This window comes from Heloderma suspectum, chromosome 2 (genome assembly GCF_057233095.1).
Source record: "Heloderma suspectum isolate Gila_16-S chromosome 2, 16-S_ref, whole genome shotgun sequence".
NCBI lineage: Eukaryota > Metazoa > Chordata > Lepidosauria > Squamata > Helodermatidae > Heloderma > Heloderma suspectum.
This window is the reverse complement of record NC_139459.1, coordinates 203,386,603-203,413,388: the sequence shown is the minus strand read 5'-3', so window position 1 is coordinate 203,413,388 and position 26,786 is coordinate 203,386,603. Positions and strand designations below refer to the sequence as shown.

Here is a 26,786-nt window from a genome sequence, read left to right as displayed (position 1 = left end):
GGACTGAGGCGGAAGCTGAGAACTGGGCGGGAAGCGGGCCTGGAGCTGCCTAGTACTGCGTGAGGCGGGGGAAAGCTGGTGGACGCGGAGTTACGTAGGACGTGAAGCTCTCCCTCATTAGGGCGGAAGGTGGCTGATGGAGAGGGGAGACAGAAAGAGGTTCAGCTTGGCTTGGGTTTGTATGAGGGAGGCTGGTTGGCATCCTGCTCTCTTCTGGACGGGCATACATGCCGCACCCAGGCCCTTAAAATAACGCCACGGAAGTTTTCCTCACACGTTAGAGCTCAGTGGTAGAGCTTTGCACGCAAAGGATCCGAGGTCCAAGCCTTGCTTAGTATCTGGGTAGGGCTGGGAATGACTAGTCTACATAAGCTGGCTGTTTGTACATGACAGCAGCAAACCGTGGGTTAATTAGCTCGTTTGCTAGGCATGTGCCGCAGCCTTTTTGAATATCTAGCCTCTACTTGGGGGGTTGCTATGCAGTGCTGAACCTAGATGCAGTGGGCCAGTTTGTATGACATGGCAGCCCGTGGGTTTAATGAATGGACTGTCGGTGATGGAGAGAGTGTGGGTGCCTGCAGCACACCCACCGCTTCTACTTTTGCTCAGCAACCCATGATTGGCTCATTTGTGAGTTGCTGAGCACGGTATCCGAACCTAGACTGTTGGTTTGTTTAGGGGCTAAGCAACCCGGCGGTTAACCCAACAACAAATCATGGGTTAATTTGTTGGGTTGTTTAGCCCCTAAACAACCCAGTGGTCCAGGTTTGGATGACACGCTAAGCAACCTACGAAGGAGCTGATTATGGGTTGCTGAGTAAAAGCGGAAGTGAAGGATTCACTGCAGCCAGCACGTCCACCCTCTCCCATTCATCCCCAACAGCCCGTGGGTTGTTTAACCCATGGGCTGTCATGTCATGTGAACCAGGTAAGAGTGGGTTAACCCACAGAGAACCTACAATTACTAGATAGTTTTCTGTGGATTTAATGTATGATTAACCTATAGTGGCTGGGTTTGGGCATCATGTAGCAATGTTTGATTGGGGGACTGAATATTAAAAATGGCTGCAGAATGTACCCAGCACATGCCATGGCAAATCATGGGTTTGCCATTACATGACAACCGCTGCTGCCAAGCAGCATAGATAGCTGAGCTAGGCCAGTAGTCTAACTCACTATAAAGGAGCTCACTAATCTGTGGCACAGGCAGTGGGAACTTCATGGTATGTGTGGACAGGGGAAGGAGGACCCATTGGCTGTGGCACAGAGTCAAGACTTGCACTGTGTTGTTGCCTCTTGATCCTGACTCAGTAAATGAGGTAAAAAAAAACCTAGAACACCAGAAGTTGCATTGTGTACTGTAGCAAACACTAGAGAGATTTCAAATGTACACGTACAGTACTTTTGTGCTTACTTCCCTCCTGTTGGATTGCAGGTGTGCAAGAAGCCATTTTAAATGATGATGTATCAAGTGTTTTAATATATGGCCATACAGGAAGACAGATTTGCTATTGCATTTCATTGTACAGTCAGGGACAAAAATATTGGAACAAGGATAACTGTTTTGGCAGTTGGCCTCCGTACACCACCACATTGAAGTTGAAAGGAAACACACCCAGATGGGAGCAAAGTCAGGACTTTCAGCTGTAATTCAAGGGGTTTGACAAAAGTGGGGCACTAACCATTCAGGAAGGACAGCCAGTGGCATACACACACACACACACCAATTGTTGGTGGCTCATAAGTAATGGAACAAACCAACATCATTTCAAACTTAAGGATCGCCTTTAATACCTGGATGAAAGTCCTTTGCAGTCAATGATTGCCTGAAGTCTGGAACCCATGGACATGACCAAATGCTGAGTTTCTTCCCTCGAGATGCTTTGCCAGGCCTTTACTGCAGCTGCCTTCAGCTGCTGCTTGTTTCTGGGTCTTTCTGCCTTCAGTCTTGTTTTCAGTAAGTGAAAAGCATGCTCTATTGGGTTGAGATCAGGTGAGTGACTTAGCCATTGAAGAACATCCCACTTCTTTGCTTGGAGAAACTCTTGGGGAGCTTTTGCTGTATGTTTTGGGTCATTATCCATCTGCAATATCAAGCGGCGCCCTATCAGTCTGGCAGCATTTGGCTGAATCTGAGCAGAAAGTATAGCCCTATACACTTCAGAATTCATCCCGCTGCGTTTATCAGCAATCAGGTCATCAATAAACACCAGTGTCCCGGTTTCATTGGCAGCCATACATGCCCATGCCATAACACTGCCTCCACCATGTTTGACAGATGATGTGGCATGCTTTGGATCATGAGCTGTTTCTTTCTTTCTCCATACTTTTCTCTTCCCATCATTCTGGTACAAGTTAATCTTGGTTTCATCAGTCCAAAGAATCTTATTCCAGAACTGGGCAGGCTTTTTTAGGTGTTTGCTGACAAAGGCTAATCTGGCCTTTCTGTTCTTGAGCGTTCCCAGTGGTTTGCACCTTGTTGTGAAGCCTCTGTATTTATATTCATAAAGCCGTCTCTTGACTGTAGATGTTGACAATGACATGCCTACCTCCGCAAGAGCGTTCTTGACTGGGCTAGATGTGAAAGTGTTCCTCTTCACCATGAGCAGAAGTCTGTAGTCATCCACTATAGTTGTCTTCCATGGTCTTCCAGGCCTTTGGCTGTTGCTGAGCTTGCCAATTAATCCCTTCTTTTTCAGGATGTTCCAAACTGTTGTACTGGCCACCCCCACTGTTTTTGCTATCTCTCTGATGGGTTTATTTTGTTTCCTCAGCTTAACGATGGCCTCCTTCACTCACATGGACATCACTTTGGACCTCATGTTGGGAGTTCCAGTGAACAGCTACCAAATGCAAATGTAACACTCAGAACCACCTCCAGGCCTTTTATCTGCTTGGTTATTCATGGGGTACCCAGGAAACAGGCCACACCTGGCCATGCAGCTGCTTGTCAGCCATTCATTCCATTACTTATGAGCCACTAAGGATGGGTGTGTGTGTATGCCACTGGCTGTCCTTCCTGAATGGTTAGTACCCCACTTTTGTCAAACCCCTTGAATTACAGCTGAAAGTCCTGACTTTGTTCCCATCTGGGTGTGTTTCCTTTCAACTTCAATGTGGTGGTGTACAGAGGCCAACTGCCAAAACAGTTATCCTTGTTCCAATATTTCTTGCCCTGACTGTAGATTGGAAAAGGACATAGTAGTGGGAAGAGCAGCCAGGCATGTAAGTAATACAGAAAGAAGGGCTACATGATAATCAGATTGTCGCCCCCCATCATGATAACACATTGGACAATAAAGTAAGGCTTTACAGGCAGGCATTGGGGTAGGCAAGTTGGGATGTGTCTTTCTGTGCTAGCAGGAGGGAGTGTTGTGACACTTGATGCAGAAAAAGCATACTTGTGATGCACTTTAAGTAGTTTTATCTGCGAATATTAAACTCTGGAAATGCACATGTAATTTTAGCGCCAGAATGGTGCTATATCATACTTGGAAGTTGACTTGTGGCACACTTGCCAAAAAGGGAAGGCTGCTGCTGCTTTAGAACATCTTGATTACATTTAGAACATATTTTAAAGGTTATATTATGCTGACTGGGCACACATGCAAACACATACCCTTACTATTTTTTCAGCTGTATCCTTGGCAGGCTTACTCAAAAGTAATGTGCACAGAGTTTTGTGGGATTTACTCCCAAGAAAGTGTGCATAGTTTTTCAGACTTGAACAGATTACATTTAACCCAACCACAGTAGGCAACGCATATAAGCTGAGCGGAATTTTCTTAGTTCAGTGCTTGTTTGTGAGAGCTTTCTCCTCCCCCCCCCCCCCAGTCAAGCCTTGTATTTAAGCACTAGCATGGTCATTGGAGGGGACAACAAATTGCATGCAAGCAAATGAACAGGCTGGCAAAGGAAGGGTAGGTGCTCTGTGTCTCTTCTGCCACCCCCTAGCAGGCTAGTAACTTTTGTAGGATTATTTACAAGGCTGTTGGCCCACATTTTTAGTTTTAAATAGGAGTGTTCTTTTAGTTACTAATGCATTAAACTAGCCCCTCCATCCTTGAAAGCAGGAAGGAAGTAAATTTACCACTGTTATTGTTGTAACTGTCCTGTGTAAACGGGGGCATGAAGTGAGTTAAGGGGAACTATAGTCTTATGAATGCTATCCAAGACAGTAAACCAAGTTCCTGTGGTTCACTTTTGTTTCATTTTCCTGCTTTAAAAAACACTGAAGTCCTTGGATACCTTTTCTTTTCCCCCCCAAAGTATTTTAGTTTTGTTTTTGTGGCTGTTCTACTTTGTTATCTTGTCTTTGGTATTGGGGAACTTACTAATTTTCTTAGCTCCAAGGTCTAGCTTGATAACAATACTATTTCACCATGTACTTCGAAGGTTTGTTCCCCATCATAGCATAAACCTGTATAACTTGTCCAGTAAAGTCGCTGGAAGGTTAATAGCCTGATCTGTGCAGAGATAAGCATGCTTTAGCCCATTAATTTCTGTATAGGATCAGGCTGTAAATATGCTCCACTCTTCATATGCCACAGTGGTTAAAAATAAACATGTTTAAAATAATCTTTTTTTATTTAAATCAGATTTTTTTTCTGTTTTTTTAAAATGTGGTTTAAAATGATGCCATGATGTAATAGAAGCATAGTGAAGTCTACACTCATATAATCTCTTAAAATATGATTAATTATCCTCATTACCACATCCATTCCCACAGCAGTCACCTGAAAAGTCTCCTCCAATGGTTGGGGAATTTTGCTGAACAGGGTGGGCTATGGTGTGGGAAGGGGCAAGGGGTGGTCCCCATAAATTGGATGGAGGCAATTTTCATGAATTGGACATCTGCTCTGCCTGATTTTTGGGTGGCCTTGCATCATTCCAGTTGGTGAACATATTACTGCATTCATTGTAACATTGCAGAAATAGTTAAACTTTTAATATGAATTACCAATTCTGTTTCTTTGTAATGTGTGCTGGAAGTGTGGGATGAGAAAGTTAGTTGCCGGGGCGGGGGTAATTCTGAATGAGAGAGAACTGGGGTTTCAAAGGAGTGTTTTTGTGTTCTGAGGCTCAGATTCCAGCAAGTTACTTTTCTTTTAGTTTCAGCAGTTTAACTTCCTGTGAAATGGGTGTTTTGTGACTGGCCACACCCCTACAGCAACCGTTTTGTGAATGGGCACCCCCCCCCAATAGCAGCCACTTTCTCAAAATTCTAAATGTGTCCACTAATCTTAAAAAGTTGTTGGAGATCCCTGTTTTAAACCCCAAGAATGAAAATTGAGAAAACAATAGAGGAGAATGATGTTTAAATAATTATAATATCATAGAATGATATTTAAATAATTACCAGAATGGTTAGTTTGCATGTATATGTGTATTACCGTTTGATGATAAAATAAAAATCAAAATTATTTGTCTTTTTTGTTTTAAACGAAGTTCAGCAGTTACATGTCTTGCATGTATATTTGAAAACCTGCTTTCATTTCCTTTTGCTACATAGTGGACTACAGGACAAAAAAAGAAGGACATGTAAAAGTAGGAGGTGGAAACAGTAGGGGATGTTAACATACTGCTTGCTGATTTTCATAGATGTTACAGAAAAGGAGTTCACGCAGTTGGGTTCAAGCTGTAATATGTAATAAAGAGATCATTCCCATTAAGGAAACAAATGCTGAATTAGACAAGTGTATGTATGTCCATTTGTGGTAATTTCTTCTAGTTTGAGTTGGGTCATGTGTTGTAATAACTTCTAATGTTTCCTTACATAGAGCAATTTTTATTATCACAGAAGGGAGCCATGATCTCATGGAAGCCCATTCCTTTGATGTTGCACTCCTAAAGTATTATTAAGCACACCCCAACTCTCTTAGTAGGGAAACGGTTTAAGGCTGCTGAGTTTGGTTTCCTTGGAATGAGATCACAGAAAGCTTATGAGCATTTTGTAATATGTGTGTTTATTTATTGAGCACAGGTGGAGGTGCAGCATTCACACAGATATTTTGGAGTTTTTTTCCCCCTCATCAGTCTTCTTGGGAAACAGCAAATATCCCCAAGATGCTACCAGGGCTCCCTCAAAAACCTCAGGCCACAGACCCTTTCTTTTCTCAGTCTGAACCAAAACTGCCGGTCTAACTCTTTACACACGTGCACACACACACCTTGGTTACATCATTTTCCTCCAGGGAAGGAGGAAGGTGGGGGAAGAAAGATAGGTCCCCTTCTCCAAAATGGCTTTCCCATTCCAGAACAGTCTCTGGCTATTTCCTAGCTATTCTGGGCCTCTATTAATAGTGACCATCAGCTAATCTCTTTAACAACAAAAAAGGCACTGGGCCTCTTTGCCAGAATCTAATAAGTCCAAGGTTCTAACCAAGATCGGAAACTCAGTCACAAAAAACTTGGAAACAAAAACCGCTGAGTTGGAAGGGAGTCAGAGAGGCCATCCAGACCAATCCCCAATCATGAACTGCTTTTAAGAGCCTGAGCCTATGCTGTGCTGCACAAAGCATAGGATTGAGCTTGGAGCCCCTGGTGCTGGCACAAGCATACCTATTCTTGTTTTGACTTCAGGAGGTATTGCTGCTTTGGCATAAGAGGGAACAGCACAAGATTCATTTAAGGGGATTTGTCATGGCTCTTCCACCCCATCCTGCGGCTGGTGGTGCAGACATGTTGCAGCACCTAATTCTGATGCAGTCTTGTCCTAACTAGCAACTAAGGAAGATGATTTCACCTTGTTTACACATGTGAGGGGTATGGATAAAATGTATATACCCTCCCTGCCTCATACGATGCTGTGGTATGTACTGCTGTATAAGCCTTTGTGTCACAATTTTTACAGGAGCAAATAGTATCAAGATGCCCATTTAGTAAAATTTAGCCTGGCATATTGTGACAGTATGACATAAAACAGTAATTAGAGAGAAGACATTTGTATTTGTGTCCCGAGAACCAAACATATAGCCACATTAAAAAGAAAAATCTAAAAATGTACGGTGAGCCATCAAATACATTCTAGTTCAAGCTATTTCCTTTGCAGTGGTCTGTACATATTGCTTTCTAAGATGTTTCAAGCCACATTTTTTCAGGAGTTGGAATGTAGCTCCTAAGCATGTTTGTTCAGAAGTCCCATTGGGTTCATTGGGTCTTACTCCTAGCAAAGCAGGCATAGGATTGCAGAGTAAAGCGTGGTTTGTATTTTCACTAGATGGCAGCGTTTGTCTCTGGACTAAAGGTTACAGATCCAACGGTTGCATATAGGTAATTTCTTTGAAATTTGTGAATTTTAACTTTAATATTTGCATCTTGTGAATAAAGTTTTGGTAATTGTGGTTTCAAATGTCTTCTTGGCCAGCCTTCCCCAACATGGTGCCCTCCAGATGTTTGGACTATAACTCCCATAAGGCCCAGCCAACATGGCCAATGGTCAGGGATGATGGTAGTTTTTGTGAACTGCCCAGAGAGCTTTGGCTATTGGGCGGTATAGAAATTAAATAAATAAATAAAATAGTTGTAGTTTGACATATCTGGAGGGCGCCCGACTGGGGACGACTGCTCTAGGTGCTATCTTCAAATATTCCTTTTGGAGGAAAAAAAAGACAACTGGGATTTTAACAAGAGCCCAAATCTCTGAAATAAACAGCACTTCCTTTTTCTGCGTGTATTGTTGCCCCTTTTGATGGACTTTCATTACAAAAGTGTGAAAGAAATGCAAATAACTTTGTCTCACAAAATTTGAAATGTTTCTATTGATATCCTTTTGAGATCTTGTTTATAGCTGGGGAAATACATAGCAAATGACATGAGGCAGCATTCAGAGGCAACTTGAGAACAAGAGCTATGCATGTTAACTGATGAGCTTTAAATATTAACATTCAAATAGAATTAAAAGATAACGTCCTTTATCAGCTGCAAATTGCTCACTGCACAAGTAGAAAAGGAATGTCAGCTAAAAAAAAATGTAGTAATGGTAATGGATTTTCACTTACATTTCTAATTGATATGGGAAGCTGCTTTACAAAGATGAAGGTTGTAAATGCTGACCAAAAGGGAAATGTGTGAGGTTGTTGTATCCTGTTCTTGTATGTGCTGTTCTTTTACATGTATACAGGACTTAAATGTTTCTTCTGAAGCATTTGTTCTTAACATTGCAATCATGGTCTGACATTCCATAATTACACTAATTCTTACTGTCTGATAAAAATGGCTTTAAAATGCTGTATTGGATCAGAACAAAAATCTAGTTCAGGATCCTGACCTAGACTGGCCTATATGAACTGCCTGTGAGGATGTATGAAGAAATGGGACTTTATGATGTGATCCATCTTGCATCACTTAATTCTAGTTTCTTTCATTGCTTTAGAGAAAACTGCCTTGTTTCAACATGTCAGTGGGACATTTATTTTCAAAAAACACCTTTATTTTGTTTTTCTCAAAATGAGTTACAATAAATAATGGGCTGGATTCAGAGGTACCCATCTGTATGCAGAAGTCATCTTCTGCTCATGGGAAGTCTGTCTTATACATTGTGCTAGAATGTTGTGTAAAAGTGGAAACAAATCCAAAGATGCTATTCTGCTTGTTCAAGAGTTTGCCCAAGACAAGTTTGCCCAACTGAAGGCACAAGAACAACTGTAGCATCTACCTGTTATAGCACTGCTTCAATTCTTATACAAGCTTTTGCAGGCCAGCGCTAGTGGCTATTTTCTTTATGGTCATGGGTCTTTGGATCCAACCCAATGCAAGACAAGATTTTATATAAATCTTGCCATCTATGTACATGACACTTCACAAAGAACAGGTTTGACAGGTTCTGTCTCAAAGGACTTACAGTCTAAAAATAGATGCATAGGAAAAAAACAGAACAAGGGGAATAGAGGCAGGCATAAATAGCAGAAGGATATGCAATTATATCAATTACACTTGAACTTAGTTACAATAGGGCAGCCTTCCCCAACCTGGTGTTCTCCAGATGTTTTGGACTACAAGTCCCAACATTCCTGATCATTAGCCATGCTGGCTGGGGCTGATGGAAGTTGAAATCTAGAACATCTGGAAGGTATCAGGTTGGGATAGGCTGCAATTGGGTATTGGGACTATGGTTTTTCCAAAGGCGTCCTAAGGTGAATTTGAAGAGGGACTGAAGGGAGGTTGTGACATAAACTGGGGGTCCCTATAAGACCTTGGCCCCCAGAGCAGTGGTCTCCAAAGTGGGGTGCGTGCAACACGATCTGTTGGGGCACATGCGCCCCCTGATGATTGAGCAGTCTCCGACTAGCTGCCATTGTGTGCAATGATGGCAGTGACAGAGTCAGCAGGATGGGACAGGAGCCAAGAAGGAAACTCCATGGCATTTCTTTCTTGGCTCCAGTCCTATCCTGCCATGGCCACCAAGAGCAATTGCACCAGTCTCTGCCAGACACAACAGAGGAAGGCACAGTTGCTTGTTTGGCCATGGCACAGGAGCAGCTGCCATCCTGCCAAAGGAGAGCAAATTTGCTGACCTTTTCTGTGATGACAAGTGGCTGTCAGTCTGCTACCTAGCAGATATTTTTGAAAAAATAAACACACAATCTGTCCCTTCAAGTTAAAGGTGACGTTTTAACAATGAGTGAGCAAGTAACTGCTTTTCGAAAGAAACTTATGCTGTGGAGGGAGCATTTTGAAAATGGATGTTTGGAAATGTTTCCATTGGCATGTGATTTTGTTGCCAAAAACAATGTAAGGGTGCCACCTATAAAAACTCAGATCTTCACGCTTAAAAAACTTGGAAACAGAATTTTCTAATCTGTTTAAAAATGTTCCAAATGAAGCATTTCAGTGGGTTTTGAATCATTTGTTAAAAACATAAAAATGCAACACCTTCTGATAAGTTTGCAAGAACAACTGATTGACATCAGGGGAAATGGAAGTTTACTAGCTGAATTTCAACAAAAGCCTTTGCATAATTGGTGGATGGGATTGAAAAATGAGTATCATGATTTAGTAAGCACAGCCAGTGATGCACTTCTTCCACTTGGATCTACGTATCTTTTGTGAGGAGTCTTTTTCAGCTATGGCAGCCATTAGAACCAAGTATCAAAATAAACTGAGCTTAGAACCACACCTTTGAATCGCTGTATCACAAAGTGTTAAACCAAGATTTTCAAAAATAATGAAGCATCTTCAATCACACTGCCCTCACTAAAAAATATTAATATTTTTAAGTGAGAGCAAAAAGCAGTTTATACCATTAATAAATAAAAGTAATTATTTTAAAAATATGGTTTATTTCATCTTTATCTCATCCTTCGTTATTTCTATTTTTTCTGTATGTTTTATAATGTACATAATATATTAGTACAGTGGTACATGTATATCTTTTATAAATAAAAATACATATTGGGGTGCTGCTCAAAAATTTACTGATAGGGGTGCCCAATCAAAAAAAGTTTGGAGACCACTCCCCTAGAGATCACTGAGGCCGGACTTTTCCTAAGACTCTCCAAAATACCAGCTGCTACCACCTACTGATTTATAGAGAGCAGTAGGACTCTCCTCTTTATATCCTTAATATGTGGGGTGAGATATGCCAGTCTCCTAATCCACCCAGAGCAGAGAAGAGGTATTTAAAAGTATAAAAATATATTTATTTAACAGGTCAATGTTCAGAACAAACGATCACTGATAATAATGATGATGGTTGGAAAAATCCCACACCGCAGCTCTCCTTTCAATAGCTTCTCTCCCTCTTCTGATTCACAAGCTGCCTCTGATTCTTGTTGTTCAGCCGTTAAGTCGTGTCCGACTCTTCGTGACCCCATGGACCATAGCACGCCAGGCCTTCCTGTCCTGCGCTCTCTCCCAGAGCGTGCTCAAGTTCATATTCATTGCATCGGTGATGCTATCTAGCCATCTCATCCTCTGCCGTCCCCTTCTCCTTTTGCCTTCAGTCTTTCCCAGCATCAGGGTCTTTTCCAGGGAGTTTTCTCTTCGCATTAGGTGGCCAAAATATTTGAGCTTCAGCTTCAGTATCTGTCCTTCCAATGAGCAGTCAGGGTTGATTTCCTTTAGGATTGACTGATTTGACTTCTTTGCAGTCCAGGGGACTCGTAAGAGTCTTCTCCAGCACCACAGTTCGAAAGTATTGATTCTTCAGCGCTCAGCCTTCCTTATAGTCCAGCTCTCACAGCCATACATTGCTACTGGGAAAACCATAGCTTTGATTAGATGGACCTTTGTTGGCAAGGTGATGTCTCTGCTTCTTACTATGCTGTCTAGGTTTGCCATAGGTTTTCTCCCAAGGAGCAAGCGTCTTTTAATTTCATGGCTACAGTCACCGTCTGCGGTGATCTTGGAGCCCAAGAAAGTAAAATCTGTCACTGCTTCCATTTCTTCCCCTTCTATATGCCCGGAAGTGATGGGGCCAGATGCCATGATCTTCGTTTTTTTAATGTTAGTTTCAAACCAGCTTTTGCACTCTCCTCTTAAGGAGCAATCCTATGGCCCCTAGGAATAGACTGGGAGGCCATAGGATAGTTTGGATTCCTGGGTCCAAAGTCAGAGGCAGCACTCTGACCATGGATCCAGGAATCCATGCTCCCCATCCCTACCCCTCACAGCCCATGCGGAGAGAACTGCTGGCTGTAAAGGTGGTGTGCCGGTGGGTGGGGAGGGGACTGGGGAAACTCGGATATGACATATCTGGAGGCCTCCCCAGCCTCCTTCCCTCCTGCTCTGACATGCCAAAATGCAGAGCAGGAAGAGCTCAGAGGCGAAGATTGCCTCTGCCGTTCCTCCCGCTCTGCATAGGATGCCTGTTCAGAGGCTTATGGGCATCACCATAGGATTGCGCCATTAACTAACTTACTATGGCCCCTAATTCTCTCATTCTCTCTCTATTGTAACTCCACGCCCGGCTTCCCTCGCCCCTCTGACTCCCTGTCCTCCTCCTAACTGACTTTCCCCAACTGCCACTATCTCCACCCGCGATTCCATTCTGGTCTCAGCTGTCCATCATTCTCTTCACTCAGTCTTCTGTTACAGAGGTGGGTACATGGGGGCATTCCAAGAGGCAGTTCCAAGCAATAAAGGGCATCAGGGAAGAAAGGGTGGAGTCCTTTCAGAAAGCAAGAGACCTCCCAAAAGTCGAGATTGGTGGAACTGGACAAGGGAACCTATTTATTTACTATTACACCTCTGTTCTGCCTTTTTTCCTCTTGTAAGGAATCCAAGGCAGCTTCCATGGCCCTCCTCCTCCATTTTGATCCACAGGACACCCTGTGAGGTAGGTTACGCTGTGAGTCAGTGACTAGGTGAAAGTCATCCAGTGAGCTTCAGGGCTGAGCGGGGAGTAGAACCTGAGCCTTCTGAGTCCCGGTCCCACACTCTTAACCGCTACACACCACAGCAGCTGTATTGGGATACTAGAGTGGAGAGATACGTAGGTTGGGGAGCAAAGCCACGGAGGGTTTTTAAGGTAGTTTTTTCTGGTGAGAATTGATACTTTAAAACTGTAGTTCTTTTGCTGGTGCTTCATACATACTTTTAAAAGAATTTCTTCTGTCCGTGACTCATTTGCTTTTGCACAAGTGCTTCCAGAGAGTCAGACTGCAGTACTGCCAATTTTCTGAAAGGTCAGGAATTACAAAGGCCATGAGAAACCCTTTCACTGTTACTAAATACTCTAGAACAAGCGCAGCAAATACGAAGCATGGAGCCTACTCCAAAGGCTCCACGAAGGGCCAATGTGTGGAATTACCAGGGAATGGGGCACTAGGCTATGAGGCTGGAGTTCTGCTGGCTGGTTGGAAGGGTGGGTCAAGTCAGGACAGTAATATTTGGTTGCTTAAACAGAAGTCAAAAAATGCCAAGCATGAAAGACTTGCTGTTGCTGCCATTGCAGGGTTTTCCTTTGCTTTTTTCTAATGTTTATGTTGATTTCTAAATATAGCCACTAAAGAAGGTTACCCAGAACCCTGGGGATGCATTTCATCGCTTAGCGGCTCTCGCCCTTCATTTCTCATATATTTCAGTTTCCCCCATCTGCTCCTAGTCGCATCTTTCCGAACGGCCTGATGGCTCTGCCACGAACAACGAAAAGCCCTGATCTCTTCAGATTTCGCTGCTGCTGCTGCTGCTGCTGTCATCACCGTAGCTGGCCCGGTTCACTTGCAGCTTGCTCTCTGGCCCCGGAGCAGAGACATGCTGCCTTGTTTAAAACGCTCGCGTCCTCTGCTCTGCCATTTCCCGATTGGCCGGATGGGGCCATCCTTCCTGCTGTGGCTGCTGATGTCACACCCTTTCTAAGGCTGCTGCTGCAGAGACGCCTCGGCACGGCCAGATACGACCCGTACGTACGCACGGCCGAGGCGGGGGAAACCCAGCCCCCGCGGACGGCCGGAGGTGGGAGGAAAAGCCGAGGCACGTCCTGTCTCTCCCTCACGGTGCAGTAATGCTGGACGCATAACGGCGGCTCTGGCACGGTGAGGCGGCGAGGACCTTGTTTACCAGCCTGGGAAGGAAACGTTGTCAACCCTTTGTCTTGGACAGAAGCATCTCATCGCCGCCGCTGCTGGTGACATCAACGCTGTGGACTTGCTTCAGCTATTCATTTATTTTTTGACTTGTTTTTTCCCCCCTATGGCTCTAAGAATGTCTTGATATAACTGCAAAGAAATTTTTCAGTTCTACAGCGTTTCCAGCGGACGCCTTTGAATTCACAATGACAGCATTTGATGTTTGAGAAGCCTCTGGGTGTGTGTGTGTGTGTGTGTGTGTGTGTATCCGTGTGTGAAAATCACATGATCTCAGTTTGAAGCAGAAAAACTAGAAGAGAGAAGAAATTGTGCTTTTCTTTTTGCTGGGTCAGCTTTCTTGATGGTGGCAGTGGCAAATTCTACATACCTTGTCAAGCACATATACCACAGGGCGCTGAAGGTTTCGGTGATTTTAATTTTTTTAAAAAAATTTTGATACAGTCAGGGTGCACTGTGATCACATTTCTCCTAAATTGCCGATTTGCATTAAATGTGTAGGAATATGCTCATGAAGGAGTACCGGATCTGTATGCCTTTGACAGTTGAAGAGGTAAGTCCAATGTCTAATAATGCTTACTGCTTTGTATTAACTATTTCTTTCCTGAATGTGACTAGAGGGAAGTTGATACATCACCCTTTTATTTTATGGTAATTTTTATTATAAAATGTATTTTTCTTACTCTAGGTTAGGGAATCATATTTCTATTGCAATAGAAAGAACTTGCATGTAAGCGAAAGTAAATATACTAATTGACTGTGTCATCAGAGTCTTGATTGGCTGCTAAGCTTTTCTAAGAACACATAAAGCAAACATAAACATGCAAGCATAAACACGCACATACACTTTTGACAGGGCTGATTTGGGCTGAAATTAATTCAGCAAGAATTTATACGATATAATAAAACAATAGGGGGGAAAGCATTTGGTGAAGGTAGGTTCTATTAAAAAAAAAAAAAAAGCGCCTTCCATGCTCCAAGTATAATATGTGTATTTTTAAAAAATTTCCCTTATGTGAACAAGTATTTGTAAGTGGGGTTGCTCTCTTTCAGTGAGATTTTCAATGTGGCCATTCTGTTCATATGTTTAAATATGTGTGTGCAACACTACGTATCTAAATTGAAGCACATATATTGAGAGAAAGTGGCAAACAAACAGGCAAGAGATGATCATACAGCATTAAGTATATTGATCATGATGTTTTTACGTGCAGAATACAAGTTCCAGTATCATGTCAGCAATGGTTTTAATCAACTAGTTATTTCATTGGAATAAAGTTGGGATATTTCACACATAGTGAACCTCTGCCTGTGGAGAAGCTGCCTGTTCTCTAACTCTTGGATCTGAAAACATTTTAAGTTATGGTTGTTGTTTCAATAGTGATCCAATCTCTATCATGAAAGTTTTTCTGCTTTATCTTTTGGAAATGCGCAAATGTATCCTGTTTCTTTTCTCTTTTCCGAAAATGCACCGTAGTCCACAAGGGGGAGCTTTGGACATATTTTCCCGCAGAGCTTTGTTCCTTCCTCTCTCTTCGCTCTGTTCTTGATGCAGAAATATACGGAATGGTGCTAGGAATACCACTACTAGATTGTGTGCTGCAGGTATCTCAGTAAAAAGGTTGAATATGTCACGGCACGCTGTACATTTTGGAAGCCTGCTGGACGGCAAAGGTGTGTAATGTGTGTCCTGCTGCACTGGAAGGAGTAAAATCTACTGATAGTGCCACATTTTCACACATTTCTGCGTAATTTGTGCAAAATAATGGAACAGAAATGCTGATGGAAGCCTTCCAACGCAATCTGTTTCACGTCTGTATTTACTTATTGGCTACCCACAGATCAGTGCATCTGGAGATATTGTGACTCTCTGGGTTGTGCAAATTCCTACTGTATGTCCTGAATGTTGTATATGTGCAGTTGGATGATGTGTTAATTTTGCCTTCAGCAGCTCCTCAGGCTTTTCAACCTCCCCTTCCTGCCAGCCAAACCAATATTGAAGTGCTTAAAAGAGCTTTGCAAATAATTCCATAGAATTGACTAGTCCACAAAACAACATTAGCTCATCTGGTAGTGCACATCAGACATTTGTGGAAAGTTGTTAGCTTTAAAGGACCACCTCTCCCCCGTGCCTCACACTCTCCATTTTAAAAAGTTTCTCTACAATGTTACCTGGAAGCAATATTTGCCTGCCATAGGCGACCAGACAAATGGCTGTTTGCGAGCCTGGTTTAAAATACACTTTATAGTTCAGTGGGAGTAAAAATCAAAACATCTGATTATATGCACAAATCTGGAAACCTCTGATACTTGATTACGTTTCTAAATTAAGTATCTTTTAATCTTTCGTTCATTTTATGTCATGTTGTTTACCACTCTGGAATCTGTTTAGATGTGAAGCGGTATGCAAATGTTGTAAATAATAATAAAAAAGGGTTGCTGTGGCCCCATCAAAGTGTGTTGAATACAAAACCGTTTGTTACAAAGAGGTTTCCAGTTGTACATTGGTACAGTATATTGCTATGTAGATGCACACTTACTTGAACACAGTGGGGCTTACTTCTAACCAGACATGTATAGGACTGTACACATCCTGTACATAATAGGATTGTAAATATATATTTCATTCTTACACAGTAGCTGCAACGAACTCACAACCTCAAACAATTACAATGAATTAATAACAGTTTGCTATCTTCAGTAATGTATAGGAGTGAATCTGTGAGTGAAAGCCTTTCTGGAAATTCAAAATTCTTCACACAGACAAAAAGTGGAAGGATCCAATTCCGCTTGTCATATACTATGACGAACAATTAAAAATAGAGGGACAGTCTTTTGTCTGCTGGAATATTTGCTGAGTTACAAGGTTCACATGGTAGGTTGTCTTCCAGTGTTAAGTCAACCCTGTGTTCTTGTACAAGTTGGAGCTTAAGTCCATTAGTGGAATGAGATGTGATACGTTTTCCCCAGAAACTGAGAGAATGTAAGATAAGCAAACAATAATACTAATTCTGTAATGTTAATACACTGGGATGTGGCCTCAGTGAGTTTCATTTTAAGGTTGCAATCCTGTCGTCACTTAACCGTTGTCCCATTGAACTCAGTGGGATTTACTTCCAAGTAAATGTGCATACTATTTGCCTGCATGTTATCTTTAGAAAACTCCTCCTGGAGTATTTAATTTAATGTTACCACTTACTTATACATGAATTGCAAAGCATTGGAAAATACTAATACTTTCACATCCAAAGAGGATGCCTCCCAGTGTGGGGAAAGATCAGTGATTTTATACATAGATATAGTTAGTTTAAATCTGTTTCTTTGAAGTTTGTTATATTATTTCTCAAAAATAACCTAGCTTAAAATTTCCAGAGAGGTAGCAGTGTTCATTGGCAGCAAAAGCAGCAAAGTGTCTCATGGCACCTTAAATACTAACAAGTTTATTCTTGCTTACATTTTTGTGGGCACTATTCACTTCATCAGATGCTTAAAATGATTTCTGAATGTAATACAATGAACTTTTAAAATTATTTCTTATTTTTATATTGTATTATGTATTTTAGTGTATACCAATTACAGATTTTATTATATGAAGTGATATATAAGTATTATAAATAAAAACAAACAAAAACATTTATGCCTACATTATAACTTAAAATGGAATCCTTGACCCTCTATCAAACACACTGGGGTAGTTTGGCTGTACCATGAAACCAAGTCTGTGCACAAGTCTGGCTGGCCTCTTGGGTATGGCCATTCCCACCTCACCTTTCCTTGCATTCCTTGAACATGGCGCTTCTTGCCTCCTTTCCTGATTTGAGGCAAGCCACCGTTTGCCATTTTGTCTGAACTGGCAAACTATGGTTTGTGCTTTCCCTACGAAACAGGACTGGGAACTTGGCAAGCACAAATTAGTTTTCCAGTTGGGACAAAGTGACAAGCTGGTTTGTCTCAAACCAAGAACGGAGGCATGGAAGCACTGCGTCTGAGGGGTGGGGAGGGGAGTGCACACATCCAAGGCTCAATCTAGGCTTGTGCCTATAACACCAAGACATGGTTTGGTGCTACATCTGAACCAGTGCATTGAGACAAAGTCTACTTTTCTGTGTAAAAGAATGAACCAAGGGCAGCACTTCATGGCTTTCAGGTCAATCTTTATAAATGTAATCCAAAGGGATTGCATCTATTATTGGGCAAATTATGAGTAGTTAGACTATGTCAACAAAAAAGCATGGACATTTTCTTTCTGGAGAAACATTATTCTGCACAGTAATTATCAGCCCATGCTTCTGCAAGGTTCATGGGTTACTCAGGCTGCAATGTTACACACACTTACTATGGGATAACCCCCACTGAACTCAATAGGCTTACTTCTGACTAAATATGCTTAAGATTCTGCTCAAGTACATGAGTGTATGTAGTGCCCTTCCATGCATATATAGCAAGAGTCAATTGCTTATCTAAGCAAATATTATCTCTGTAGTACAAAAGACCTGGGGGCTGGATGATGAGAAATTCTGGATTATGCCTTTGGTAATACAGAGACTACTCAGTTGCAAACAATTTTGAGATAGCAACCAATTAATACGCTTGTTGGTTTGTTCAGTAAATATATGATAGAAAGCTGGAACTGTGATTTATCCGTTTACCCTGATGCTTGCTTCTTGAGGGCTCTGAAATATTTTCCCCTTCTGGGACTGTCACCTAATCTTGGTAATGTTCTGCAATCTTTTTAAATGTTGTCATTTTGTACAGAAAGCAAGGGTTAATGTACAAGTACATTGTGTGATTATGATGTTAGCAACTAACTGTTGCTTTCCTTGGATTCATTGCTGTTCTGTTGCTTTCCTTTAGTTTAAAATATCTTTATGCGCATATGACCTTTAAACATTTATCATCAAAAGGGACTTTTTCCTTGAGCAGCTCATACATTTTTTTAAAGTCTCATGTGACTTGAGTCATATTGGGGTAAAATGTCAGAATCCCAGCTTCAGGCTACCATAGTGGTTTTGTGGTAAAATTTTCATTTAACATCCCTCCCCCCCCCCCAATTCTAGTGCATGAAGTCTAATACTGTTAAATTAGTTTCTTATAAATCAGGAAAAAAGTTTATTTGGTCTGTTTATAGTGTCTTACCAAAAATGTGTTCTGGGGCTATTCTGCCACTCATAGATGCCTGGATGTTGACATGGTAGCCTGTTTAATGCTGAAGTCTCTCCAGCGTGAGGTTGATTCCTTGTACAAAAAATGCAAGTATAATGGGTATTATGCCTCTCTAACTGTAGAAAAGAAGTGTTAATGTTTGTTTACAGTATAAATGTGCCTTATGGCATAATTTAGTATTGATTGTTATGGAATTTACTGAAACATCCAACCATATACTTGCCCTAAGTCTTGGTTCCTGCTATTTGCAGAAGTGCATAAAATGTAGGAAAATACATGTTGCTTATTTCCCCTATCTTCAAGTATAACGTTTTCTTAATTTCATGATTGTTAAACATTTCTATCCATCACTTCCCATTTAAAATAACCTTCAAGGCAGCTAATAGTATTGATAAAACAGTTCAGTATAAACAAAACAATACCAAAAAACCCATCCAAAATTAAGAAATACCATCAAACAGTTCAGCAAAAGATAAACACTATAACAATAGTGAGCAAAACATTCCATTAGCCAAGCTGAAAGCCCAGCAAATAGAATCATTACCAGCAGATGGATCATTGCAAGAGAAGGGACCATCTTGGCTTCTCAGGGCAATAAGTTCCAAATTCTGGGCACTGTGTCTCTATACCATTCCCTACTCAAAGTGTGCGACTAGAATCCTAAATAAGGAATAATGTTAAATACAGAATAGGTTTAACAGGGAGCATTGGTATCACTGCCAAGAAGACTGTGTGGGGGTATGAGCTCCTCAAATCCACTCATGGAATTGTACTTAATTAGCTACTGTCACCAACCACCCATCCTCCAGATGCCAGGATCTGGCACTGAAGGATCCAATATGTTGGCTTTTAAGCCTAAGGGCTCAATCCTATGCAGGTTTAGACAGAAACAAGTCCTACAACTCCCAGCATGGCTGGCTGGAGCATGCTGAGAGTTGTAGGACTTTTTTCTATCTAAATTAGCATAGGATCATGCCCTAATTTGCTTAAAGATTTCTTAAAGCTGTGCAGAGTAGGCTTATTCCAGGCTAGACAACAATATGGCAGGTCCTGTTCCCATGAAAAAACTCTGATTTAGAGGTGGAGGGGGGATGTGAGCTGATAAACTTGGAGAAATTCTGCAACATATTAAAGCGTTTCAGCAGGAAATTGCATCCAAGGACAGTCGAAGTCTCACACCAGGTTGGTGAAGCTGAGAAAATGGCCAAGATAAAGGTTGCTACCATCTAATGGAGAGCATCTGAAAAGAGGATGTATGAGCACTGGTACAAAACTGTTGAGATCTGTTTTCACAGGAATAAGCTGCGGTACTAGGTGTGGAGGATTCAAGACCATAAATGATTTCTACAGGGATGGCTGGTATTTGCATGCCAATCTGGTATTTTGCATGCCAGAGCGGCCAGCTCTAACTGCAGATAGAATGTGCACAGTTTGTCTTTTACCTTCTAAGTAACAAGGTACAGGCTCTTACTGCCACATTCCTTTGTCCCAAGACCAGAGACTCTATTTTGAAAAACAGAGTCCTTCGTACTTGAGGATCAGGAATCTGAGATTGTACTTTTTCAGACTGGCCAGTCAAAACTTTGCACTGAAGATCCTCTTCAAGCCCAATTACTGAAAGGTTTTGAGAAGCAGGATTGAAACACAGCAGGGGCTTCCACATTTGCATATTTGTTATTCAAAAGCATAAGTCGTAGCAAGGTTTTACTTTTAAAGGAGTATAGCTTCTCAAAGATCTTTTGGATAGATACTGCCAACTTGCAGGCTTTCTCCAGAATGAAAAGAGAAGGCTGGCACCTACCTGGTCTACTGTGAGAAGGACAATGTAGAAGGTAGGATTTATTTCAGCAGCACACCTTTCCCAGCAGTGCCGTACAGATCTTCTTCTAGGTGAGCATCTCCATTCTGGACTGAGTGACACTATAGAAACTGCTCCAGTATGTGTGTGTCTTAGGTCTCTTCACTGTATTATGGCTGTGAAAATATTACTGCATGCAATGCCTTTTTATTGACTGAAATTGTTTAGCCTTATTAGTTACTTGTTTGTTGGAAGTATCTCAGCGTAATCTCTTATTGATGGTGTTTTACTGTACTTGGTAGTATCTATAGCAAGATTCCCAGGGGGCGAGGAGAAGGATAGGAATTACATGAAGCCCTATCTTCCCATTCACTTCACTCATTCTGAGCTATTACTTAACTTTTCCCTTCCTGTCTAGTCAAGGCTGCTTGGGTCAACCCCCTTCCCCATCTGGACCTGCTCTAAGAACTGGACTCTATGCTTGCATGTGATTCATCCACTAGTTTGTTTGCAAGACCTGTTTCCACCCAGGTTTGGGAAGGGATATGGCCCTGCAAGCTATTTAGGAAAGCAGCACCCCTCTTTTTAATTCAGGGAGGTGATGTGAGTGGGTTTTCCAAAAGGCTTGGTACGTCTCTGGTCTGTTGTCGAGCTAGAAATATTTGTATGGCTTACATGTTATATATGTTGGTCTATATTCATGTTGTATATCTGGTATAATCAGTGTTATGGACAGCATTCTATATTTTCGTTAGGATGTTGCAACTGTGGTTTTTACATTTTTACTTAAAGTATAGCTAAAATAAGCACTTCCTTCTCCAGTTAAATCTAAGCAGATAATTCAGGTTTTGATCAAGAAATAGCTCTTTCTCCAGTAAATTCATAAATCTGACCCAGCCCAAAATTATTAAATTCACCTTGATTCTGGGAACAATTTTTAGCAGGGGGAAAATGAAAGAATATGATAATGATAATTATTTTAGCAGCTAACTGCAATTTTCAAGAGTACAACATTTTGCTGGATCTTAATGGGCATATATTTTAACCAAATGTTTATTCTAGGTACATGCTCCTAACCTGAATTTTGAACAGCTAACCTAACTTGAACAGCTTCCCTCTGATCATTTTTTGTGAAGATGAATTAAGCTTACCAAAGGAGTATAACATAATGCTTCACAACTCTGTTAATAGGACCTCTTGTAACTGTTAATTAGGAAATACATTGTAGCAATGCCAGACTATGTCTCAACTGAGTTTACTAGTCTCTAAGGGATTACTCAACAGAAATGTTTGTGAATATACTCTCCATTCTATTACCCAAGAGTCTTAGCATCATACTGACTTACTTTGGATCTCAAATTCATTAACATTGCGACTAAGGGAGCAATCCTGTGCCCGCTAGTTAGCGCCTAGACGGCCATAGGATACATTGGTTTCCAGGAACCGACCTCCCCGCCGCTGCCTCGCAGGCAGCTTGGAACGGCCCCATGCTCCGCACTCAGAAGAGGAGTGTGGAGCGGCAAAAACGGGGCGGGGAAGGCAGAGATTCCGGTACGACACATCCTATGTGTCATCCGGCAGCTGCTTCCACCACTCCACCTTCCTATGGCTAGACAGCTGAAATCAGATGTCTAGCCACAAATGCAGGGTGGCTGAAGCGCGGAGGGGATGTTCCCCTCCGCGCTCCTCCTGCCCTGCATTGGATAGGTGGTCGCCTCCGAGTTCAGATGTGGCCGCCTATCCCAATAGGATTGCGCCCTCCATGGCTTGAATCCAATGTCAGGCCTACTCAAAGTAGACCCATTGAAATGAATGGGACTTAAGTTTCAATGTATATATTCTAAGTAGGACTGACATTTCATTTAACCTGATATCTCTATCTTACCTATTACCTAGTCAGATAATACACGGATCTTATTAGCTGTAATGCCTCAGAACCCAGGAATAGAAACCAGCAATATTTTAATGGAAATTAAAGAAAATTCTGTGTCAAAATACTTCATTAGTGTTACATATTAATGAAAATATATATCTTTCTTTCAAAGAAAATTCCACACCAAGCATGTTGTGATAGATCCTTTGGGATGCATTCAAATCAGTGGTTAGAATTTAGTTTCTTGCTTAGGCATCTAAAATGAAAAAAGAACAGGAAACCTTGAAGTGATTTGCTATGAGTCATTAATAAACTAGTGCAAAAGCACAAACATACAAGATCTCAGAGTTTATAGAAAAATTACCAAACTCTGGAAACAGTTAGAATTTTGGAAACCTCTGAAGTCCCCAAAGATCTTCTTTATATCAAGCAATGCTGTTTTGCATTTGATCTCTAATAGGATTTTGCAAGTAAAGAAGCCTTAAATTTTACAGTTTCTATAAGTGCCATTCCAACAAACATACAAACACACATTTCCTATGACCCCTCTGGCATATTATTTAAGCATATAAGCAGCACAATCCAATGCATATTTACTCAGAAGTAAATCCCATTGTTCGGTGGGGTTTATTCCCAGTTAAGTGTAAATGTGATTGCAACCTTAGAGACCCTGAGCAATATCCACCAGTACCAAATACATTGTACTAGCAAAAACAAACACTAGTGCAACAGGGAGCTGGCACAGCTGGAAACTAGCCCCAGTTAGCACTTCCTGAATGGGACAAGTAAGTGGGCCTCCCTGCAGTGAGCTCCGCTGACTTGGCCCATTCCAGAAGTGCTAATTGGGGCTAGTTTCCAGCTGTGCTAGCAAGTGCTTGCTCCCTGTTGCAGTATCATTCGTTTCCACTCGCACCATGGCAGCACTGGATACTCCCAATGGTCCCTTCTTTCCTTGTCAGATGAATACGGGTGGTTGATGTGTGGAAGTTTTGTTCCACTTCTTACATGTGTGATTGAGTGCCACAAGACAGATGACTGTGGCTAGCTTTGTAATCTGTGGTTACTCCATCCCTGGCTACTGACTAGTTCTATTGCTGTGGAGTGAGGATCTATCCCTACATGCATTGCTACAGTATTTTGTGGCTACTACCTTGTTCTTTGTTTAGGGAAGTAGGTGGTTATCGGTTTGTTCATACTGATAATGGTTTGTTTCAAAGAAGTTAGTAAACATATCCCCCTCTCTTTAGAATGTTTCTCTTTCTCTTAGGGGACATTTTAGGCTTTTGAAAAAGAATATTGCATCACTTTTGTGCCTTGGAAGTTCTCTGTTCCTTTGCTGTTATGCCTTTGAGCCCATCTATCGTCTATTATTTTAGATAATCCATGTTTGTTTTGTGTTTATTTTTTACATTGTGATTGCACATTTAAAAAAAATTAAGATAAAAATCCTAATACAATGTTCATTTTGGAAATCAAGACCAATTGCATAAAAATATACTCCAGTCAGACTGCTCCTTAAAAGATTCCAGGTGTGAGGCACTGTAGCTTCGCAAATTCCTTCCTCAATTGATGTCACCTTTCATGGATTACTAATAGACGTAATCAATGTATTAAGTGACTAATATGGGGAAATCTTACAACTTCATAAACCCTCCAACCTTTACCATACATTAGAATCAGTGGTAGGAAACAAAACAGGTAACTGTGCTTTAATCGAAACAAAGGACCAAGGAAATCTGTGGTGCAAAACCTTACCACTTGGTGAATTGGTCATCTGTAATGGGTCAAAGGCTTAGTAGGTAAGCAGATCATGGAGGAAGAAATGGACGATATAATTAAAGGGCTCAGGAATAATACAACTCTTGGAGCTGACAGCATCACCACAACATTTTCTTTAAACAAAACTGAGATATGTTAATCTCACATCTAGTGACCATTTAAAATCCAGTTTTGAGGGGGGGAAACTCTGGGCTGAAATGTATATTATAGTGAAGTCCGATAAGGATCCTTTCTTACAATAATCATGCAGACCTTTTTCTTTCATTAACCAGGACTCAAAATTGTTATATCTATACTGGCTCAGGAATGTAATACAATTCTTCATCAGTAAATACACCTGACCTAACTGGATTTATACCTTGATAGGGATTATCTGATACTAAAGGAAGAGTTCTTGACATAATCCATGCGGCCAAAAGTGGTCCTGTATAGCTACAGAGAGGGCCTTTGACCATGTAGAATGGTTATATTCAAACTATCGTTTTAAAATTAATTTTGGGCCTAGAAAAACAAACTTTCTTGGCTCCCCCCCCCCATCAAACATATTAAGTTGTCTACTCTATCCTCTTAATGCTTCCATGTGCCCACGTGATCCTCTCCTCTCCAGGTTCTCATCTCCCCTGCCATTATTTCTCTCCATCACATTATCAGCCTATTTTATCTTCTAGCTTTTTCTCTTCAGCATTCAAAACTGCCACCATTTCCTCTGTTCTCAAAAAGCTATCCTTGAACGTATCCTCTGCCTCCTGCTACTGCCCAGTTTCCCATCTCCTCTTTACCTCCAAACTCCTGGAGCAAGTTGCTGTGCTGTCTTGAAGTTCTCTCCTTCAACTCTGCTTTTGACCCCCTCCAAACTTTTGACCCCACCAAACAGACCCCCTGCTGCACTCCACTGAAAACTACCCTATGAAAATTACTGATGTCCTCCTCACTGCCAGTTCCAAAGATTTCAACTCAGTCCTCCTCCTCCATGACCTTCCTGTTGCTTTTAACACAACCAATTACTGTCCCACTAGGGTCCCTTACATCCTAGTACTCTGTGATTCTGTACTCAGCTCCCCTGCTCCAATACCTGTCTAATCAGCCTTTCAGTGTTTCCATACGGTGAAGTTCTTCCAGTGCTTTCCCTCATTCTGCTGGGGTCCCTCAGGGTGCTATACTTGGCTATCTGCTTTTCTCTATATAAACATTTTCCCTTAGTAACTTCATCATATACTGTGTATTTCAGTACTGTTTGCCTCTCTGCCCCAGAACTTTCTCTGTCCAATCCTGCATTTCTAGGTGCCTCTCTTGATATTTCTGCTGGGTTGCTTCCTCATTGTGTCAAACCCAGCATGTGTAAGATGGGACTTCTCATCTTCCCCCCAAACTCTCCTTGCCTTCTTCACTGTGCTTAGCCAGTGGCACTGTTACCATCCACCCTGTTGTTTAGACCCAAAGTCTTTTCTATTTGACTCTTCTCTCTCCTTTGCCTGCTCCCCATATTCAGTTGATCACCAAATCATGTCACTCTTCCTTTTTATTTTTAAAAATGGTCCTTCTTATCTGTCTCCTCAGTGAAAATTTTGGTCCATGTCCTAGTCATCTCTCACCTTGACTATTGCAGTCTTCTCTCTGGTCTTCCATTGCCTCACTTCCATCCACTCACATCTACTATGCTGTCAAAATTACTCACCTCTTGTCACTCTGGCCTTCTGATGTTCCTCCTTAAATCTCTACACTGTCTTCCTGTCCACTACTGAATCCTGCACAAGCATCTCATCCTTGCTTTGAAACCCTCCATTGTCTTGTCCCTCCTTACCTCTCCACTCATATCCTGATACATCCCACCCCCTGTGACCTTTATCGAGGTTCACCAACCTCAGCCATTGGAAGGACTCTTGCTCCTTAAATGACTCCATCCTTTCTTCCGTGATGCCCCTTAATGCTTGACATTGCCTCCCAGAATGCCTCTGTGCAACCATCTCCCTTACTTCCTTCAAGCCCCTCCTCAAAACGTATCTTTTCCTGGAAGCCTTTGGAACAGGCCCCAAGTCCCAGTATCCTATCATGATATTGTGAATGCTGAAGTACATACAACTAAATAACTGCATATGCTTCCCCTCTTGACCACCACCTTCATTTCCATCCCATCCCTAAAAATGGCGTTTAGGGGTGCAATCCTATGCAGATAGGTGGCTGTCTCCGAACTCGGAGGCGACCGCCCGGCCAATGCAGGGCAGGAGAAGCACGGAGGGAATTGTTCCCTCCACGCTACTCCTACCCTGCATTTTCAGCTAGATAGCCAATATCAGCTGTCTAGCCATGGGAGGGCGGAGCGGGGGAGGAGACTGCCGGTACGACACTGGTGTTTCCACCTGCCCCGCCCCAGAATGCCCCGTTTTCACCACTCCGTGTTCCTCTTGCGTGTGTGGAGCAAAGGGCTGTTCCGCACTGCCTGCAAGGCAGCGTGGAATGGGGGGAAAGGAGTGCCGGCTCCAAGGTCGGTTCCCAGAAAACTGGATATCCTATGGCCGTCTAGCCACTGATTAGCAGCCACAGGAGTGCTCCCTAAGTCCATTAAAGTTAGGTATTACAGTTAGTTAGCCCTTCAGATTCTACTTTTGTTAATATCCAAAACTCTCCAGTGCTTCACTTGCATAGTGGA

General features: G+C 41.9%; 1 protein-coding gene across 1 annotated transcript in view; it reads left to right on the top strand.

The window, feature by feature from the left end:
- Positions 1-13,288: 13,288 nt before the first annotated feature.
- The window catches only part of PITPNC1 (phosphatidylinositol transfer protein cytoplasmic 1), a 198,374-nt gene continuing 184,876 nt past the window's right edge, over positions 13,289-26,786 (top strand). Inside the window, exon 1 of the mRNA XM_084837463.1 lies at positions 13,289-14,079. Coding sequence (XP_084693589.1) covers positions 14,020-14,079 — 60 coding nt within the window. The 5' untranslated portion in view covers positions 13,289-14,019. The remainder of the gene's footprint in view (positions 14,080-26,786) is intronic.